At 45.5% G+C, this 22,476-nt stretch overlaps 1 protein-coding gene across 1 annotated transcript in view; it reads right to left on the reverse strand.

Moving 5' to 3' along the window:
- The window catches only part of B73 (molybdopterin biosynthesis CNX1 protein / molybdenum cofactor biosynthesis enzyme CNX1 (CNX1)), a 157,207-nt gene that overhangs the window by 112,677 nt on the left and 22,054 nt on the right, over positions 1–22,476 (reverse strand). The window contains exons 4-6 of the mRNA XM_086493915.1: positions 19,320–19,421; positions 18,660–18,743; positions 5,912–6,139 (exon numbers count right to left, since the gene is read on the reverse strand). Of these exons, the coding sequence (XP_086350041.1) occupies positions 5,912–6,139; positions 18,660–18,743; positions 19,320–19,421 (414 nt within the window). The remainder of the gene's footprint in view (positions 1–5,911; positions 6,140–18,659; positions 18,744–19,319; positions 19,422–22,476) is intronic.

A 22,476-nucleotide genomic window follows, 5' to 3' on the forward strand; every position in this document is an offset into this window, starting at 1 on the left:
TCATCAATCTCCTCCATGGTAGTAGTCTGACCAGGTGTCGTGCATGTCTGGCCAGAGTGATCCGAATCCTCTGATGCAGCCTCCGTCGATGCTCTATAGTCCTCCGTAGTTGTGGGCGTTTGGATCTCCCCAACTCAATTGCTCGGTCGATCAGTGTGCCTCTAGTGTGAGATGAATGTGAGCTCTGCTGTGGTAGTAGCTCCTCCGGCTGTCCAGTGTCTGCTCTGAAGAAATCTGTGATCTGCCTCTGAGACTGGCTAGCCTCTCCTCTCATGATGCTCTCTCTGTGTCTGCGCAGCTCGAGCAAAAACAAACCCAGGCATCTCTGATCCTCGTACCCCATGACTCTGGAGAGTGGTCCAAACCCCTCTCTGAACAAGCAGTGGAAGCGGCCTCGTATCTCGTAGTAGATGGGGCAACGGCATGTGTAATGTAACTCTGTCTCAGGCTCTATGCCACACAAGGGGCATGTCCTGGCCTCTGCTGGTACTCCGCTGTATCTCCCAGTCTCGATCCGCAACTTGTGTGAAGATGTGCGTATCTGGCCAATAGCACATCGTATCCCATGAGACAGGTGGGTGTCCATGTATCTGGGCCTCGTCACAAAACCGTCCTCCGTAAGCTGGAGAAGATGCTCCTTGTAGAAAGCCATCTTCGTGCCCAGCTCCTGTGCTGGCTGTATCCAAGTCCTCCTGGTGTCTAGCTGAGTCAAGTCCTGGCGGATGAGCCTGGTAATCTCGGACTGTGTAACAGTGAGAGATGGTGCATCTAGTGAGTACTGAAAAGGTGGCAATCTGTCCATGCTGAACCCATGCGCCTGAAACCATGATGTCATCTCCCCATACCAGCATGCTGTATCTCCCTGCATGGCTAACTGTCTAGAGGACTCAAGTGCAAGGCGGACATATCTGCCTCGGGAAGTTCCCACAAGCGGTGTATGAAGGAGACTGATCTGGTGAGCGCCTCAACCACTAGAGGGGGGGCCGCTAACTCTACTCGGATAATGGCCCGTGGTACTGAAGCCTTGGCTCTAATGAGCCACGAGATCATAGAGACCAGAGGTTTCTCAATGTCTCCCCATCCATCAGTGCGACCCGACCTCCCGTGATGATCCAGTGAAGGTCCCCACATCTGAGCTCCATAGAGCAATGCAGAAGCCACCAAAGTGTCAAAGAGCCAAAGCTTCGTCGGAGGCTCCTGAAACTGAACCTGTGAACACATCCTCTCCAATCTACCCAACGCTGCATGGGCTCGGGTCAATCTGGTCTCTGCTGCTCCCCTCAATGAAAATGCTGGTCCGCTAAAAACCACTCCAAGGTAAGTGTAAGCATCGGTATACTCCACCGTCTCCTGGCCGTATGTGAATGTAGGTGCTGACCTCCTGATCCACTGTGAGGTGGTATTAAACACCATAACCTTGGTTTTACCAAGGTTGACAGACAAACCACTTTCGTGGGCAAACCTATGCAAAGCATCCAAGTGACGTTGCATCCCCTCCGGAGAGTCAGAGATCAACACAATATCATCAGCATATAACAGTAGTGGAATCCATGTCCCTGCCAGCTATGCACCTCTATCACCATCGCTCTCAATGTAGTCAGAAACCTCATCCACATACATACCGAATAGAGTAGGAGAGAGCGGGCAGCCCTGCTTCACCCCAATAGTGGAGTGAACCGGCGTAGATAGACCCTCTGAGGTGCGTATGCCCCACTACTGACCTGTATAATGCCATGATCCCCCAAATGAGCTCTGTCGGTACTCCCATCTCCTATAGTCTGCGCATCAATCTAGCTCTGGGTACTGTGTCAAATGCTTTGCGGAAGTCCACAAAGCTACAATAGATCCGTCTCCCATGTGATCTGCCCTCCTCAATGATGGCTCTGAGTGTCAAGATATGGTCGAGAGTAGAAAAACCTCTCCTGAACCCTGCCTGCCCGGCTGCGCGTATCCTCTCCCTCTCTACCCATCTACTGAGCTGCTGCTCAAGAATGGATGCATACAACCGTGCCAATGTGTGTCCAATCATGATAGTGCGATAATTCCCAGGCTCCATAGGGTCTACTGACTTGAAGATAGGTACAATAGTAGATAGGCTCCAAGTATCAAGCAAGCCCTCGCACATGGCACGGTTAAACATAACTGCTAGAAGCTCTGCTAATAGATCTCTGGCATGCAAGAAATGCTCAGCCACTAATCCATCATGATCATATGCTCTCCCATTCCTCATCCTGTCAATGGCCTTCTTCACCATCTCAGTGGTGAAAAAAGCACATGCGTGTGGGCATGGATCGGGAGGGTCGGGAAGGGCCAGCTGTCCAGGAACTGTGTACAAAGATGAAGCGTACTGGCCCCAGGCCTCTGTAGAGGTAATGGCAGGGGGGGGGGGGGGGGGGGGGGGGGGGGTGCTCATGAAAGAGCCTCCATGCCTCACGTGAGTCCTGACTCAAGAATAGCTGGTACAGATCCTGCTCTAGTCAGGCCACAAATGCCCTCTTCTTCTGCCGCACAAGGCACCGGAAGTCAATATGTGACTGTTTGTGACTGATGTCCCCCAAAAGCACCTCCCTCTGAAGTCTGGCTCTAGTCTCGCGGCATTCCTCATCATACCAAATGTTCAGCGGCATGCTCCCAGAACGGCGTCTTTGCTCAGGCTGAGTGTGTGGGTATGCCTCTGCTGCTGCATCATGTAATGTCTATGTCAGTATAGTAGTAAGCTCCTCTAGAGGTCGTCCTGGCTCCTCAGTGCACAGGCGTTTGTATATCCCATCTATGTATACAGAGTCCGTCTCCCGCGTGAAGGTGTAGCGAGTAGGGGCTGCTGCCCGTGGCCTCTGTGCTACACTAAACTGGAAAGAGATGGTGAACGACACAAGAGCATGATCCACTGCCACACCAACAGGTCTGGGTCCGACCGTGAGATCCTGGATACTAGAGATGAGGCTCGGCTGTGCCATGACATAATTCACTGTGCTGGCTCCATGTCTGTGTGGAAAGCATGTGAAACCTCCCGCGGCGGGAAATCTCTGTAGGCCATTCAAGATGGCTAGTCCATGTGCAGTCCCCATGTCTATCAAGTGTCGCCCATACTCAGTGTGTTCCCCATCCTGTGATAGTCTGGATAGGCCCGTTTCTGCAACATCCAGCTCTCTCAGCATCTCCTCTGAAGTATCATAAAATACTGTCTGATGATGGACAGTCCTAGCATTGAAGTCCCCTAGAATGATAATGTCACCATCTCTAGAGAACTCCCATATGTCATCATCCAAAATAGAAAAGGGGGACTGTCCTCTGGGTGGTGCATATACTGACGTACTCGGGGGAAAGTAGAAAATAGCAATGTAAAGATATCTGCCTCTCTCTGCTCTCAATCTCACCCACATGTACCTAGCTTGCTTATCTCTGCGGGCTATATGTATCAATGGCTGCAACTCCTCCCTGAATAACACTGCCACTCCTCCTGAGCCCCGCCCTCTGTGCTCTGATCGTGTCTCCTGTTTACAGGCTGTCTCCCATCTATATCCACTAATGTGAGGCATAGACTGCCCAGTGGCCTGATGTGTCTCAGAGTAGAAAATGATGTCTCTCCCGGAAAAAATCTCCTCAAAAGCACCCACATCAAGGCGCATAGATCCGTTACAATTCCAGGTAGCAACTTTGAGTGCGGTCCCATAGGCCTCACACCGTCATGTGGAGCGTCGCTCCAAAATCACCACTCTTCCGTCTCAGTAAAAGGCAATCTTACCTTTTTCCCTTGCCGCTCTAATCTCTGGCATCATCTCTTGCATATGAGCGATCTGTGAGAGGGTAAGGTCATCCCCGAGAAAGATACACGTTTTCTTAAGAGTTGATCTCTTTTTCAAAAAGTCCTTCGCTTCCATGGAAGGAAAACGAAGGATGAGTGCCCTTTCTTTTGAGGATTTCCCATTGCTCCCATTCTTCTTGTTGCCCACTCTCCAAGCTCTTGAGTGCATCGGCTCGTGAACCCCCATCAAAGCCATGAGTTCTTTTACCTCTTCGTCTACATTATCTTTGTCTTTAAGACCGCAGATTCTCACATGTAGAGAGCGCACACGTCTTCTTTGCTCCTCTTCTAGTGTCAAGTTGATAATGGTGGGTGTGGACGTTGCCTCCTTGCTTTTCCCTTTCTTGGCAACTTCAATCCATTTCGCGGCCTCATCCGCTTTCTGTTGAGTCTTTGTAATAGCGTCCACCCAAGAAGTCGTCATTTCTTTGTGCTGCTCTTCCCCCTCTTTGATGGCTCACACTTGCTCTTTGATTGTGTTGAGTTCTTCTATTACTGAGGGTTGCCATTCTCCCTCCTCAAGTGTGTTTCGTGATCGTGTTTCAGCGAGCGCCTTCTTGAGTGACGCAATCTCTTCGTCTTGGGCCGACACACGATCTCCCAGTGTAGTGATCTTGCTTTCTTGGGTCAGCACGCGATCTTCGAGCATTTTTATTGTGCCCAAGAGGTTGCGGTTGATCTTGTTAATTGTTTCAGTCATTTCTTCTTTGCACTTTTGGACTGCATCTTCTAGGGGGTCGGGCTTATCGTTCTGCTTCCTCATGCTTGGTCGCTACCAAAAACGAGTTTGCGGCTCAAAGGAAAAGGCTCAAAGGAAACACACTACTTCCACATTATGCATACACAATCTCCCACATTAAGCATACATGGCGTAAATTTTCTGCAAATTCTGCCAATTACATTACGACCATCTGCAATAATCTGCAATAAATTCCCTGTTAATGAATTGAATTCTACAGGTCTTCTGTTTTCTAAATTCCCTGTTAGTGAATTGAATTCTGTGAGTCTTCTGTTTTCTGCAAAATTTGAATTCTGCAGGTCTATCTGAATTCTGCAGATCCTGTAAATTGCAGATCCTGTCAAAGCCCGAAATCTGCAGGTCCTTTTGGAAAACTGAGTTCTGTTTGCGGGACAGAGGGGTTGGCGCGACAGTGCTACAAAAACCTGCAAGGGGCAGCAGGTCGTGTGCTGGGGGGCCAGGTGCAGCAGGTCACGCGCTGGGGCTGCAGAACAGCGCGAGCTGGGCAGGTCACGCGCTGGAGCTGCAGCAGCAGGTCGCGCTGGAGCTGCAGGTCGCTCACGCACTAGAGCTGCAGCAGGTCGCGCGAGCGGGTGCGGGTGCAAAGCAGGGCACGCGCGAGCGAGTGCAGGAGAGAGAGAGAGAGAGAGAGAGAGAAATGAAATGAAATGAATTGTTATATTAACGTCTTCAAAAGGCCGAAGTGACCTATGAGACCAGAAAGTTACAATGCGGTGTATCTGATACAAAGTCAGATTAACAAAATAAGTTAAACGAGGATAACAAAATATAAATACTGCGGGATCCTAAACTAAGTAGTACAATGTGAAGACAATATGGGCAAGGAGTAGAGATCCATCTTCATCTGTACTCTGGACGACGAAAGAGTATGGCTCGAATCCTTTGATGTAGCCTCCTTGGAAACTGTGTAGCTCCTCTTCTCCATCGGGGTCGTCTAGATCTCCCTAGCTCCAATGCTCGGTCTATGAGAATGCCAGTAGTGCGGGTAGACCTCTCCACTGTTGGCTGCTCCTCTGTCTGTTCTTCTGGGTGTACAATATCTAGTGTAAAGAAATCTAGTGTAGAGAGAGAGAGAGAGAGAGAGAGAGATGATGCAGCTTGCACCTGGAGAACGCTACTCTTGACTGCTTTGAGAGAGAGAGAGAGAGAGATCTGCTTTGGCAGTGCAGATGAGAGAGAGATAGAGAGAAAGATACGCTACTTTTATTAGTAAGCCAAAAGGATAGCTTAAAAAGCCTAAAAGAATGCCTAAAAAATGTGTACACAATTTGCTAAGCACCATGCCTATATCACTACCTGCAAGCAAGCAGTGCCAACAAACATAACAAAATGGGGTGGTAGCGTACCTTCCCAAAATACACCTTTCCTCTTTCTTGCAACAAGGGTTTCACCAAATCTCTGTCACCCATTGAAACTCCACCAGAAGTTATGAGAATATGTGCGCCAGCAGCAAGGGCCTTTTCTAACAGTCTTTCTAGATCATCCTTGCAATCTTTCGCAATCCCAAGGTCCAATAGGCTACACCGATGTTCAGCTGCAGCAGCAAGCAGCATAGCTCTGTTTGAATCACGAATCTGTGAATGCAATTCCAAGTTATTGTACTTGCAAGAGTGTGCACTTACAAGAATGTTTGCGCGGGTGTGCACATATGTGACTGTGTGTGAGAGGCATTCTAAAACCTTAACATCAATGAGCAGGGACTTAACTTTGATTTAACACACAACTTTAGTTAAAATACCAACAAAAACACCTTAGTAATACAAGACTCTCAAGTCTATTTAGTGTGGGGTGTGGCTTCGTCACAAGAAGTTATGCTTGTCGAGGATCAACTAATGCTTATGTGAAATCTACCTTGTTAGCTTGGTCATTCATCCAAACAAAGTACCGATCAAAAGATTGGACTCTTTTTGTCTGTTCATGTTTTTAAGCTTAGGCAACTTTTCAAATGCACTTTTTCATTATATTCTATAGCTTAAGGGAGTTTGAAAAGAGCCATCACCTCATTGATAATAATGTAGGACATAAAAGTGCCCTTTTCTTTTTGAAAACAAATCATTACTATTAAGTCAGCTTGTCATTGTTTAGAAACCTTTATTGAGTTAAAAGTTTTACAACAAATTATTGAAATTGATTCGATTGTTCTTAATTTGCATGCGGTAAACCTCCAAAACGGATGCACTGCTGCTATTTATCAAAAACAGCTTTAGGACATTAGGAAATCTAGTAAACCACAAAAAAAACAAAAAAAACCCGTGAAGACGGATGGCATGCTCATCAAAATATACGGCTTCTAAAAGCATGAAGATAATATATGAAGAATAATACACAAAAAACCTTTCCCTCAGTCTGCCAGCCTTTTATTGAAGTATTTCAACTTCTCAAAGTATGCACGAAAGATATGTTCAAGTGTAAGGAGTTCATTCTTCACGTTCCCACATCATCACCGAAAGTATCAAAAGCATCAAAAGGTGACACGCTAGGAGAAGTTATTAAAACTCTTCACGTTACAAAACTGGCTTCTGACCTTCACAACTCCTTGGAAAATTATCTTTAGATAGACAGGTTGACAATTTCTCATGATTAGGCAACAAGTTTCTCATGTTTCTCATGCGAAAATACACATATTTAAAAGAACACAATTTTTTCTTGAAATCGGTATGATTTGCTAGAACCTAAAACAATCTCAAGGCTGTAGTGTTGACTGGTTTTCGTTTTTCCATACCAATTCGCATGGAAAAGGTATGATTGGCTCCCCTAGGTTGAGCCCTTTTTTTTTTTTTGAGAGAAGACAAGTCTATAGCACTGGGTTGAACCATATATGAACTACTGTCTAGCCATAAGGTATCAAAAATGATGTACCATGTCCTACTTTTAAGCATTGCATATATGACATCATATAGCCATATTATGTTGTATAATGTAACAGACTATAACATAAATATCAAGTCCATAAACAATTCTCAAGATACAAAAGTCTTCTTGTGCGGATTCTTCCTCCTCTTTTTCCACTTCCTCATCTCATAAGGAGCTTGAAGGGACATCATCATCATCATTGCCAGCATCAACAGTGACACCTAGATTCTAACATTTGAGCACTAGAGCTCACGCTTGCATCTCCTCTCGTGTTGCAATGGTGCCAAATGACCCATAGAACCCAAATCTGACCCGACCAAAAAAGACCGTAAACTGAGACTGAGGCACCCCGAGAAGCAAAAACTGTCTGTGAAAAGTGCCGGAAGGGAAACGGAGCCAAAGCAACCGACACCGATGAAGGATCTAGAGTAGCACAATAAGTGTGGCACAGTCTCATGGCATCTGACACAACGAGAAGGGAGAATATGACATGCATGCAATAGGCTGCCAACAACTAGAGCTCCCACCAAGCAACACCACAAGAAATATGTTCCTTCAGAGGGAGATGACTCTGCCAAATGCTAGACAATGTTCATTTCCACCATAAGGATGACTTGGAGAGAGACCACAGCTGATTACCATGACGCACAATCCACGCATCAGATTGCAACAATAAAATCAGGTGAAACAAACCACAAGTTACGTCTATGGATAAAGATATCAAGTAGTAAAATGTAGCTTTCTAGTTTGCCATAAGCCAATAAAAGTCTACCCGGTTCTTTGTCCACCTCATGCAATATAGCAAAAACCACTAACTTCATTGTTGTGTATCTGACTAATATAAAGCATTTGCTGTAAAAACCTCTTGTAGCAACGCACAAATTTACAAAAGCCAAGAGCTGTGAAACCCCTAGGTTGTGCCTCCAAAATCATCCGCATCCACTCTTACCATTTTCTGATGACGTACCCCAAAAAAAGATGCAAAACTATGGCACTGCTGTACTTTAAGAGAGGTAGGAGGAACCCAATCATTGTCCAACACGAAAGCCAAGGGAAGGTACCAAGATGCACATCTCTCTAACAAAACCAACTTCGCAAAGGCCCTACTAAACTAACTCTCAAACAAAGCTACAAATTGTTTGATATCGTAGTTGGCCTCAACCATTGTCTGCTCTTGTATGGTATCATAAACAACCTCCCTCGTTCAAAAGGAACCCTCGTGCAAAACCTGCATTCCGAATCTGATCTGGGGAGATTTCTCTGGAACGAGGAAAATGTGACGTCTTCTTGACAACTGCAGGAAAAACATGTCAACACATGGTGGCCCACTTCTCAAGGAGACATCTGGGAATCCCCATGGACCAACCACAAAGAACTGTGCATGCAAGGTCTCAGATAATGGGACATCTTCTTATGATGCAAAACCTATTGAAAAAGCCAAACTCCTCTGCAAATTGAGAGAACTCACTCTCTTGCTCACCCTCAGTAGCACCTACTATAAGAGGCACCTTCGATTGAATCTCCAAGAGATCCAAAGCGTGTTGAATTGGCTTGTATTGGGGCAACTCAAGCTACTCCTGAAATGCCTGGTCCTTATGCTTATCCCTCTGTCTAGCTGCTCTGAGACCTCTCGATCCTGATCTAGTAACCTATCCTCAAAAGGTCTATCTAGGGGCTACTCTACCTCATTCAATCATTGTCTCACTACCCGTCTATAAACAAGGATAGGCTGTGCCTGCCTTGCCTACCTGCCTCTCTCTATCTCTGTGCCTCGATCAACACTATGCTACCGCTCCGCATTTTGTTGTCGTCGACTCTCACCCATCTATTATCTGTCATGCTATCGCACAGAGTCTTGTGAGGACGGTCCTCTCATGTGACTAGTCTGACTCTGTTGTCGCCATCTAGGGAGATCCCTCACCAAATGCCCCATCTCGCAGCATCTAACGCATTGGTTCGGTCTACCCGTAGCCATGACCTTCTGCGAATGTACCACACCTTTCCACTCAAAATTGACGGTAGCTAAGAACTCTGTGAAAGGGTTGGTAGCCACCTTTATAGATGGCAGAGGTGTTTGGGTCTATACTAAACACATAAATGGTATTCTGAAAATCGAAGCCATCTGCCTCAACTTGTCTGGCAACCAAAACTGTGCAGGTAGCTCTGGAAAAGCAATTTTTACAGGTACTTAGGGACCTAGCAGTTGTCCTCGAAAGCAGCTAATGTAAAATCCTCATACCACAGATGCAGAATCAGTCTGTTTCTGAAAGCCTGAGGAGTGCAACCAACAGCCCTAGAAGCAAGCTCCGGTAAGATGTCATACTCCACTCTGTGAAGCGGCTAGACTGTGCTTGAGCCACTCTCGAATGTTAGACTCGAGCATAGGAGCATCTGTAGATGGCCGACTACTCCTTTGAGAAAGAGCAGCTCGTCACCAATCTTTTGTTGCAAATCCTTTGACAAGACAAATGATGGCACCATAATACTCAAGAGAGTAGATCTTGCAAACAAGCCCCACCCCAACACACACCCGCTAACCTTTCACCTCAAACCCGTGATAAGTAAGGAGGGTGGTTGTGGGAGGGTGTGGGGGTGTGTGTGTGTGTGTGTGTGTGTGTGAGATGAGAGTCCTGCTCATTTACAGATTGTACAATCTATTGTTATGGTGTATATTCAATCCTTTTTGCCTTTGATAATGGGGAGAAAAGCAACACAAATTGTTCTATGTCTTTGTCCATGGATATTATTTGGAAAACTATACATGCTAAAAAGGGCCTTCATCTTATGCCTATTGAAGGGTCTTTGTTCTCCAAAACAGCATGGTGGTTTGAATATTCTTGACATACATTTTCATACATTGGCACGAAAGACCTCTTTGCTGCTCGAGTTTGTATCTCAGAGACAACCTTGGGCTATTATGTTGGCAGACATTTGTATCAAGATGTCTTCTACATCTTTTGGCAATTGGTCAGTCACACATTGGGATGCGGTTTTTGGTCATTTTGATGGCAAGATTGATGGTTATCCAGTCTCTACAAAACCGATTTTAGGTTGGAAATAGCTTGTACAGTTTCTTGATTGGACTCCGTGTTTAAATAATGGTTCTAATTTGCTTCGCTTATTGTATTCATTGAAGCAATGCTTTTCATGAACCATTGGCAGTCATGGAGCCTAGGAAGGCTTATTTCCTTTCAAAAAAAGGTGTCTACTTCATTGAAGATGTACTGGATGATAGATGTTAAGTGCTATCTTTCAAAGATTCCTGCATTAAATTTGGCCTCGGATATCATTTCATCCTTTGTGGAAAAGATTCGCAAATTCCAGATTATATCAGGCCACCCCTGCTCGTGGTCCTTATCTCTGTTTATTTTTGTGCATTCAGTTCACACTTTTCTCCCTGAAAGCTTGATTTTAGCTTGGAAAAAGATTATACAATTTCTTCACTGGACTCCACGATTGACTAATGCTTCTAATTCGCTTTGTTTGAAAAGTATTCATTGGACCATAGTTTTTCATCAACATTGGCTATTTGAGATCCTAGAAAGGCTTATTTCCTTGTAGAAAAAGGTGTCCACTTCATTAAAGATGTACCGGATGATAGATGTTAAGGGCTATCTTTTGTAGATGCTTGTGCTAGATTTGGCAAGGCCTATCATTATCATTCTTTATGGCAAAAGATTCATAATTTGTTGGCACCTTTGAGCCTTTTCCTCCTCTAGAGGGGTCAGAAAGTTTGGCGGATTGTAGCCTATATCGGGCTACCCTTGCTTGCGGTCCTTTATCTTTGCCTCAGATTTTTGTGCGTTCAGTTTACATTTGCTAGTATTCCTTTGTCTTTGCCTCAAATTTTTTGTGTATTCAGTTTGCATTTCCCTCCTTCTTGGACTATGGGTTCATGATTATGCAAATAGCACTTAGAGAATGCATAAGCATTTGTCTTGGTGAAGAAAACCACATCAGGAAGGGGGGCATGTTAACCACTTACGGACACCCTATCACCTTTGATGAATCCCTTATCACTTTATTCGAGTCATGGACCGGGCTTGTCAGTCCTATAGGTGCGTAGATGATCGCCGATGAGAGGCACACCACTTATCTCATTTTTACATTATTTTTGCTATGACCGGCCATTGTGGGCGCCCATGTGTGAATGGGTCAGATTCATATAAAAGGTCCATTTTGACCTAAAATCCTCATTCTTGAGGTGCATGCTAAAGAAGTGCTCTTGCTCTACCTCTACCTTCTTCTCCATCATGTGCTCGCAAGTATGTGTATGTGTGTGTGTGCGCTTGAGAGAGAGAGAGAGAGAAATGAAATGAAATGTTATATTAACGTCTTCAAAAAGGCCAAAATGACCTATGAGACCAAAAAGTTACAATTGGTGAATCTGATACCATGTCTGAGTACGGAAATTACAAAGTTACAAAAGTTACCAAGTTACCAAGTTTAAAACACTAAGGAGAAAGGAAATAAGAAGGGGGCGGGGGGAGGGGGGGGGGTTTGTGGGTTCAGATGAAATCTCTCATCGGTTGCGCTGTCGGATCTCATGGTCAGAACTCTGGTTGGGCGTCTTGCGTGTCGAGCTAGAGTGATCTGTATCTTCTGTTGCAACCTTCGTCGGTAGTGGGAGACCCCTCGAGGTCGTGGACGTCTGAATCTGCCAAGTTCAGTGGCTCTGTCAAGCAGTGTACCTCTAGTATGAGTAGGCTCTGAGATCTATTGTAATGACTGCTCCGTTTGCTCTCCTCTGTCTGGTGTAAAGAACTCTGTGATTCGTCTCTGAGACTGTCTTTCTCCTTATGTCCTCAGCAAGCTGCGTAACTCTAGCAGGAACAATCCGAGACACTTCTGATCCTTGTATCTCATGACTCTAGAAAAAGGTCCGAACCCTTCCCTGAACAGGCAGTGGAAGCGTTCGCGTATCTCATAGTATGCCGGGCAGTGGCATGTGTAGTGCAGCTCTGTCTCTGGCTCTAAGTTACATAGGTGACATATCCTGGCTCCTGCCGGCACCCCTCGAAATCGGCCAGTCTCTATCTAGAGCTGATGTGAGGATGTGCGTATCTGTCCAATGGCGCATCTTATCCCATGAGATAAGTGTGTATCCATGTATGCTGGCCTAGTCACAAAGCCGTCATCCGTGAGTTGGAGAAGATGCTCTCTGTAGAAGGCCATCTTCGTGCCCAACTCCTGTGTCGGTTGTATCCATGTGCTCCTGGTATTTATCTGAATCAGATCATGACGTATGAGCCTGGTGATCTCTATCCGTGTGAGAGACAAGCCGGGTGCATCCAAGGAGTATTGAAGCGGAGGTAATCTATCCATGTTGAGACCATGTGACTGGAACCATGATGCCATCTGTCCATACCAACATGTTGTATCGCCTTGTAGAGCTAGTTGTCGAGATGACTCCAGGGCAAGCCGAGCGTATCTGTCTCTGGGGGAGATCCCATAGACCGTGCATAAAGGAAACTGATCTCGTCAGTGCCTCCACCACGAGGGGGGGGGGCGGCTAGCTCGGCTCGGACAATCTCATGTGGTACTGAGGCCTTAGCCCGAATCATCCGAGAGATCATAGAGACCAAAGGCCTCTCCATACATCTCCATCCATCTATGTTGCCAGATCTCCCATGGTGGTCTACTCAGGGTCCCCATACCTGAACTCCATAGAGCATAGCTCGAGTCACTAGAGTGTCAAAGAGCCAAAGTTTTGTTCGCGGTTCTTGAAACTGAACTTGTGAACACATCCTCTCCAGTCCTCCCAAAGCTGCATATGCTCTCGTCAGTCTAGTCTCTGATGCTCTCCTTGGTGAAAACACCGGTCCACCGAATACTACCCCAAGATAGGTATATACATCTGTATACTCCACAGTCTCCTGGCCATACATAAATGTGGGTGCCGACCTCCTGACCAACTGTGGTGTGGTGTTGAATACCATAACCTTGGTTTTCCCCAGATTGACCGACAATCGATTGTCACGAGCAAATGTATGCAGAGCATCCAAATGACGCTGCATCCCCTCTGGGGAGTCTGAAATCAGCACAATATCGTCAGCATACAGTAACAACAGAATCCATGTCCCTGCTAGCTGAGCCCCCCTGTCCCCCTGCCGCTCTACATAGTCTGAAAACTCATCCACATACATCCCAAAAAGAGTCGGGGATAGTGGGCATCCCTGCTTTACTCCAATAGTGGAGTGGACCATGTCAGACATTCCCTCAGTGGTGCGTACCCGCCCCATCACTGTCTTGTATAGAGCCAGAATCCCCCATATCAGCTCTGTAGGCACACCCATGTCCTGTAGTCTGTGTATAAGTCTGGCTCTCGGCACTGTGTCGAAAGCTTTACAGAAATCCACAAAGCTACAATAGATTCTCTTGCCATGGTGTCTACCCTCCTCAATAATAGCTCTGAGTGTCAGAATCTGGTCAAGAGTGGAGAAACCTCTCCTGAAACCTGCTTGCCCTGTTGCTCTTATTCCCTCTCACTCTACCCATCTACTCAGCTCCTGCTCAAGAACGGATGCATACAACCTAGCTAATGTGTGGCCAACCATGATGGTGCAATAATTCGCGGGAATCATGGGATCTCCTGACTTGAAAATAGGCACAATCGTAGACATACTCCAGGTCTCCGGGAAGCCTTCATACATGGCTCGATTAAACATCATAGCCAGGAGCTCTGCAAGCATGTCCCTGGCATGGATGAAGTGCTCTGCTACCAGATCATCATGATCATGCGCTCTCCTTGTCTTCATCCTGTCAATGGCTTTCCTTACCCTCTCGGTAGTAAAGAAAGAACATGTCTCTGGGCATGTCTCTAGTGGGTCCGGCAGAGGTGGTTGCCCTGATGATGTGTAGAGAGATGTGGCATATTCCCCCCATGTCTCAGTGGAGGCGGGCGGTGGTGAATGCTCGTGGAATAGCCTCCATGCTTCGCCTAGGTCCTGACTTATAAATAGTTGATATAGATCCCGCTCTAGCTGAGATAGATAGGCCCTTTTCTTTCGTCGCACTAGGCGGCGAAAGATAATACGTGACTGTCTATGTGCAGTAATACCCGTGAGCACTTCCCTCTGTAGTTTGATCCTCGTCTCTCTGTACTCCTCATCATACCAACTGTTCTGGGGCATGTTTCCAGATCTCTCCGTGTGGGCTGGCTGTGGGGGTATGCCTTTGATGCTGCATCATGGAGCGTCTCTGTCAATATCTGAGTGAGTTCATCTAGTGGCTGTCCCTGCTCCTAGGTGCATAGCTGCCTGTATATCTCATCCATATACACAGAATCCGTCTCCCTCATGATGGTATACCGAGTGTGTGTGGGGACCTCTCCTAATGGAGCTGTGCTGAACTGAAAGGTCAAGGTGAAAGACACGATAGCATGATCAACTGCTACTCCAACCGGCCTAGTGCCCACCATGAAATCCTGAAAGAATGGAATGAGACCTGGCTGTCAACTGGGCCATAACATAATCCACTGTGCTGGCACCATGTCAGTGTGGAAAGCAAGTAAAACCTCCAACTGTCGAGAATCTTTGTAGGCCATTCACAATGGCCAATCTACATGCAGTTCCCATATCTATCAAGTATCTGCCATATTCAATGAATTCCTCATCTTGTGATATTCTGGATAGACCCATCTCTGTGACGTCCACCTCCCTGAGCATCTCTTCGGAAGTGTCATAAAATATTGTCTAGTGGTGGGCAGTCCTAGCATTGAAATCCCCTAGTATGATAATGTCACCATCCTTGGAAAACTCCTTTATGTCATTATCCAAAATAGCAAAGGGGGATTGTCCTCTAGGTGATGCATATACTGACGTACTAGGAGGAAAGTAACAAATAGCAATGTAGAGGTATCTGCCTGTCTCTGCCCTGAGCCTCACCCACATGTACCTAGCCTGTTCATCCTTGCGTGCTATATATATCATTGGTTGCAGTTCCTCCCTGAATAGAACTGCCACTCCCCCTGAGCCCCGTCCTCGATGCTCCGATCTGGTCTCCTGTCTGCAGGCTGTCTCCCATCTATATCCGCTCACCTGTGGCATGAATTGTCCCGGTGCTTGATGCATCTCAGAGTAGAAAATAATGTCTCTCCCCGTGAAGCTATCCTCAAAGGCCCCTACATCAAGACGGAGTGACCCGTTACAATTCCAGGTTGCCATCTTTAGTGTGGTCCCATGGTCTCGCACCGTCATGCAGGGAGTCGCTCCAATATCACCACCTTTCCATCCCTGTAAAAAGCAATCTTCCCCTTTTCCCTTGCTGCTCTTATTTTCGGCATTACTTCTTGCATATGAGCAATTTGCGAGAGGGTGAGGTCATCTCCAAGAAAGATGCCCGTCTTCTTTAGAGTCGCTCTCTTCTTCAAGAAGTCTTTCTTCGCTTCCAAGGAGGGGAAGCGGACAATGAGTGCCCTTTCCTTCGAGGTTTCTCCGTTGCTCCCACTTTTCTTAGTGCCCACTCTCCAAGCCCTCGTATGCGTCTGCTCATTGATCCCCACCAAGGTCATGAGTTCTTTCACCTCTTTGTCTACATTATCTTGGTCTCTGAGGCCACATATCCTTACGTGTAAGGCCCGCACACGTCTCCTTTGCTCCTCTTCTAGTGTCAAGTTGATGATGGTTGGTGTGGGGGTGGGAGTTATTTCCTTGCCTTTCCCTTTCTTGACAGTCTCTATCCATTTTTCGGCCTTTTCTGCTTTTTGCTGGGTCTTTGTGATGACATCTACCCACGAGGTCGTCATTTCTTTTTGTTGCTCCCCACCTTCTTTGATGGCCCGTACTTGTTCCTTAATCGTGTTAGGCTCTTCGATGACAGAGGGTTGAAGTTCTCCCTCTTCGAGGACATTCTGCAATCGCACCTCCGCAAGCTCTTTCTTGAGTAGTGCGATTTCCTCATCTTGGGCCTTCACGCGATCTTCGAGTGTACGTATCGTGCTTTCTTGTGCTGCCACGCGTGCGTCGAGTCCGTTAATAGTACCTAAGAGGTGACGGTTGATCTTGCTGATGGACTCGCTCAGTTCTTCTTTGCATTTTTGGATGGCATCCTCCACAGGGTCATCCTTGCTATTTGGCTTTCTCATGATTGAGATGCCGCGACAGGGGAGGGAAAGGGAAAGAAGGGGGTACCGGAGTTTTTTTTTTTTTCCCCCCTTTCTCTCTCTCTACGCGAGCAGACCTATTCTCTCTCTACGCTCTCGGATTTTCTCTCTCTACACATTCTCTCTCTACCCCTCAAAACCATCCACTCTCTCTCTACGCCTAAATTTCCTTCTCTCTCTACGCCAGAAAATACCCATCCACTCTCTCTCTATGCTACAACTCCCTCCTGCATGTTAACTCACGATCATATGGAGGACTAAGATGCCTAAAATATCGGCTTTTTATATGGCACTGCTTGCTTTCATGGGTCTTTTTTGGCAAGGCGCCATGTGACATCCCTCTTTGTTACATTTGTGGTGCATCTGTTGAAACCGTTCCTCATCTATTATGGAATGGTACTACCTTTCGCAATTTGCTGGATCATATAGCAAGTCTTCTTCGAGCTCATTCCCCTTCTGTGTCTTTTGAGAAACATTTTTGACTGTTTGGCATTTTTGCTCCTGCTGTCAGACAGTATGTCTTTTTTCGATTGCTTGCAGTACTGGGCCATGTGGACGATTTGGCAGTCGAGAAATCGGTCTGTTTTTGGTGAGTCACCAATTCAGACCTTTTACTTTTTCAGACAATCTTTGCACGAGTATCTTTATGATTGTCTGTCTTTACAGGATATTGACCCATCATTGCATGTCCTTCTCTCAGGTGTGTTTTGACTATACCTTTGTTCACTATGAACTTAGTCATTTCTTGTATGTGATAAACTGTGGGTTTCCCTCGTATTGAGCTTTCTTACTAGTAATTCAAAATAATCTACCAAGAAAAAAACAAAAAGTATATGTGAGAGTGAGGATGTGCGTAAGTCAATGTGTGTGTGAGTGGGGGTGAAATTATGGATGTTCGGCTGTGAAAGAACCCACAAAACATCCTCTGTCCTTTACACCAGAAACAGCTGCAATCAGGCAGGGTGAGAAGCTGCAGCTTGACTGGAGGGCTGATGGCTACTTGCTGCTGCAAGGAGTAGTACGTGCTAGAAGCTCTGTGTGATAGCAGGTGTGCATCTTAGGCCCAAAAAACTTTTCGTGTGCAGATTAGGCCTCTTCAAACATTAGAATTGGACCTTGCAAATCTGTCCTGTATATAATCAGCCATGAATACCAAATCTGCAGCTGTATCCTCATACAGCAATTGCAACCCTGGCAATTGTAAAAGCCACCCAACTGCTCCCCAAGTTACAAAACCATGGAGCAATCCCAGTCAGCACAAAAGCATGCATATATCTCTCCAAATCATCTAAGCTTGGGGGCAGATCCAAGGCAGTGACTCATACCAGACCAGCATACTGAGAAGGGGCCCACTAGACTTAGCATTCTTGTTGCAAACACAACATCCCTACTATATAAATAAAGGATATCCAAAAAATACCCCTGAAATTTTAACATTTTCTATATTAAACCCCTTGTACAAGTTTTGGATGAATTTTCACATAGTTTATTTTTCTTTATTATTAAGCTCAATCTTTAAGGATTGTACAAAAAAAAAAACACCAACCAACAATGGCTTTTTTGTTGACATAAATAATTAGTTTCATCTCAAGAGCCCAAAATACAAACAAAAATTCCCAATTTGTAATCTGCTATGGAAGGAGAACCAATCTTCCCAGGAAGAGTGGCAAAACATAATGTCTTGAGAGAAATTTCCAAGGGCGACAAGGGTTATTTTGGGAAAATTTAAGGACACTTCGGATTTTTTGGCAGAATATGAGGGGTTTTTTAAGAATTTTTCAAATTTCAGGGGAATCTGGACAAGTTTCAAGGCAATTCTCGTCATTTTCCCTAAATATAATTCTAGAAAAGTCACTCATTCGGAAATCACTTCAGCATCTACAAGCATCCATTGACTTTTTAAACAACGTTCTAGATTCTTGAAGACTTGTAACAGATAATTCTGAATGATCCAACCAATCCTAGGGAGTACAAACAGTCCTGATTATACTCCACCTCATGTACTCTTAAAGTTCCTCAAATGTTTTGAATCAGCATTAATGGAGAGCGCTATCAATAAAATGCAATCACAAACACACAAATTAATTTGATCTCTTATGCTAGATAGCAAAGAAAATAGAGAGCAAAAAATAAGATACCTGACCTCTTCCAAGACCACCAACCCTACTATCGACCAACTCATCACCCGTCGACAAAACGGCCACCAAAGGTCGCGGATGGACCTGAAACAACAACAGTCAATATAGCAGGTGTGTGTGTGTGTGTGTGTGTGTGTTTTCTCGATATAATTATATTACTTATCCACAAAAGAACACTTTTACATGTTCAAAAGACACGTGACTCCCGACCTCAAGACAATGAGTACAAAACTTGTTTTATATTTCAAAATTGTACTTCAAAGCATGAAAGGCAGGTAGCAATAAATCATATGGATATAAGCACTCACAACATAATCAGCATAGACTTAATGCCCATCTTTGAGCAACAGGATGCATCCATGATGACGTCGGAGCCGTCACTTATATACTTTATAATTGCTTACTAGAGGTCAATTTCCAACCCAGCTCTACTATCATGATTGTGATGATATCCCCAAAGACTACACTCACACTCCTTTTATTCGACTTTTGCATTAGCTAGAGAAGACAAATTTTCTGCATTAGTTAAATTACATCATTAACTTAAAAGACTTGTTGCCTGCAAACCAGAGAACTGGAAAAGCTCATTCTATTCTCAACCCCCAAAAAGGAAAATAAAAAATAATCAATTCAAACTTTTGAATGTAGGAATAACATTACCTCGACTATGTCAACACCTATGGTAGCAAGAAGTCCTATCTCTGCAGCACCAAGAACATCACCAGCCTTTAAAACTACCTCACCTTGAGCAATATCAAAACCCTGAAAAGAGGATGTAACCTCTAAATAAGACTAAGACTCTCTCTCTCTCTCTCTCTCTCTCTCTCTCTCTCTCTCTCTCTCTCTCTCCCCCCCCCCCCCCCCCCCCCCCCCCCCCCCCCCCCCCCCCCCTCATATATAGGCCCAAAGGCTGGCTGCCTGACCTACTCCTCCAGCCCTCACGACCTTGGAATAGGGAAAAAATAGGTAGAGCTCAAGAGAGAGCACCGGAGACCCAGGAAAAAATGTGACAAGGCTGGGGAACAATACTCCCAGCTTGCAAGAGCACAAAGGGCCATGAAACCAAGCCAAAACCCAAGGCTAAACATGGCTAAACACAACCCGACATGAGAAAACAACCTCACATTGGCCGGGCACAGCCAGAAAATAGTCCCCCACTCCCTAACATGTGTCCCTGGGAGAAATTGGGACTGGCAGGACGAATCCAAAGAGATGCCTGAACTCTAACAGTCCCCTCTTTCCTTTGCCTTTGCACATACCTCTCAAATGCATCGTTGTGTTAAATGCATTTCATACGATGTGCGCATGTTATCTAACCCTGATAAATGGAGATTAACTTGGCATTATGTATATAAATGTAAGGCATACATTGTTATTTTGCAAGAGCACAATCAACATGAATTTGCTGGGCAATGTTTGTATTTTGCGGGCTAGTGGATAGCATATGCTGGTTTAACGGGCTTTTTAGGTGTTTTGATGACGGTCAGGCATGAGATGCAGCCAATTCTTGCGTAGAATGATCAAGCAGGTCGTTGGTTAATATATAATCAATGGCCAGATTTATGAATTTGGTGGTGTCTATGCGCATACAGCATCGAGGTATTATGGCGTGAGATGGATTCCTTGCCATGGATCTCCAATGATTTGCTTTGTGTTGATTTTAACAATGTGTCCGCTTTATATCTGAGAACACCATAAGGCATTCACACATGTTGGGTGTGGAATTGCAAGCTTGGACACATTTTATTGGCACATGGATGTTGCATTTGTGGATCCTTTTGCATCAGAATGTTTTTGGGTACACTTTTTAGCATAATGCTTACTCCTCATATCGTGCACGATTAGATCGGTGGTATGTCCTCAACATGCAACAATATGATGAATTTGTATGTGAGATTAGCATAGACCACACCTTGTTGTTGTCTGCTCATGCCCCTGTTTTGATGACCTTGTGCTTTGGGCCATTTGTCACACATTACCTGGATAGAATAGAGTCACTAATTTTCCTTTCGATTTCACAGATATTGTTGTGCTGATAGTATTCTGTTGTATGACTTTATGAATGATGAAATGGGAATTCCCGAAATTGAAAATGAATGATGTGTACTCTCTCATGTGATTTGTTTGAGTGCAGGAACTGAAAGACGAAATGACTGCAGCATTTCGGTCTCGAGAATCTCTATAGACATGATCGCAATATGGATTAGTTAATCTGACATCAATGAAGTCATGGTCTGAGATTTGGAACAAATACGTTGCTGGCAGTCATGGTCTGAGATTTGGAACAAATCTTTATGTGATTGATTTAATTTAAAATGTGATGTGATGCCACTGTCACCTTTGTACAAGTGCTAGATGTGTCTTGTCTAGTGCGTCGGTACTTAGAGTCAGTGTCTATTGAATTGGTTTATGGCCTCGGTCTGTTTTGCAAGCTTAATCGAGGGTGATTACCATTCTATCAAGAGGGGGATTATGTCACAAACTGTTGACGTGGCATACCAATTAATGGACAAATGTTGAGGGGACACCTAAGAAGTCGTCCCAAACTTATGTATAAGTGTCGAGAGGCCCAAAAGGACACTAGCCTTTTAAAAAAAAGTGCGAGTGAATGGTTGACGGGGCTGCTGTACAGAAATCCACGATCTGCACTAATGACGTGACCTATCGTAACGAAATTCCGCGAATTGCAATGGCAAATAACTGCATTAAGAGCATACTGTGCCACTAGGTCCATGACAGCGTGAGCTGGAAGCACCTCAATGGTGGGTTCCCAACGGTCCTAGGCATTCCACACATCCTCAAAATCCTCCAATAAGCAAGCTCGGATTTCACCCATTTCCGAGGACTCTACAGCCATCTATTTCCTGCGTTTGTAAGAGTAGATGGTAGGCATGGCAAAATCTATCATACACCGAAGGGAGAACTAAGCACTCAAACTTTCTGATTTTCTGGAATTATATTGCCCACACACAAACACCTCTCTCTCTCTCTCTCTCTCTCTCTCTCTCTCTCAAGATCTCTCCCTCTCAAGACTCACTCTCTCAAGGCTCAAGGCTTTAAGCCTTCAAGCTCTCTTCCTCTCCCTCCCACTCTCTCAAATCTCTCCCTCTCCCTCTCACTCTCTCGAGTCTCTCCCTCTCTCTCTCTCCCAGCTGATCAGCACATCCCACAGGAAGGAGCAAAATCCATACATGAAGGCATGAGATAGGCCAGCGTCCAGCCAAGACTCGAGTGGTGACTCCCAGGAAAACAGCCTGGCGACGTGGATTGCAGACTGCCAGGAAAACAGTCCAGGTGCAATTGCAAGAGAACGCACAGGCGCAGCAGCAGGGGGGCGTGTAGCAGCAGGTGCAATTGCAAGGGGCTCTCTCTCCCAGCTGACAGACTCGCGCAGGTGCAACTGCAAGAGAACGCACAGGCGCAGCAGCAGGGGGGAGTGTAGCGGCAGCAGGTACAACTGTAGGAGAGCACGCAGGCACAGCAGCAGGGGGGCGTGTAGGTGCAACAGCAGAAGGGCGAGCAGGTGCAACAGCAACAGCAGGTGCCTCAGCACGCGAACCTTCATTTTGCTGCAGCGACCTGTTCTTTCACCAGTTTTCTACATTTGCTACCCGCAGGTACATGCGGCAAATTGCAAAAGTTCAAAACACAGGAGGAATTCCCACAGGAACTTTCAATCTCGGCCTTTCCGGATTTTCCGAGTTTTCGCATTCTCAAAATCCTGTATTTTCAGACCTGCAGGGATTTATTTGCAAGGAATTTGGAAACTGCAGAGCTCACAGAAATTGCAAATTGACACATACAGAAAGCAAACATA

The sequence above is a fragment of the Adiantum capillus-veneris genome, chromosome 21, assembly GCF_014529385.1.
Source record: "Adiantum capillus-veneris isolate H3 chromosome 21, ASM1452938v2, whole genome shotgun sequence".
Taxonomy (NCBI): Eukaryota; Viridiplantae; Streptophyta; class Polypodiopsida; order Polypodiales; family Pteridaceae; genus Adiantum; species Adiantum capillus-veneris.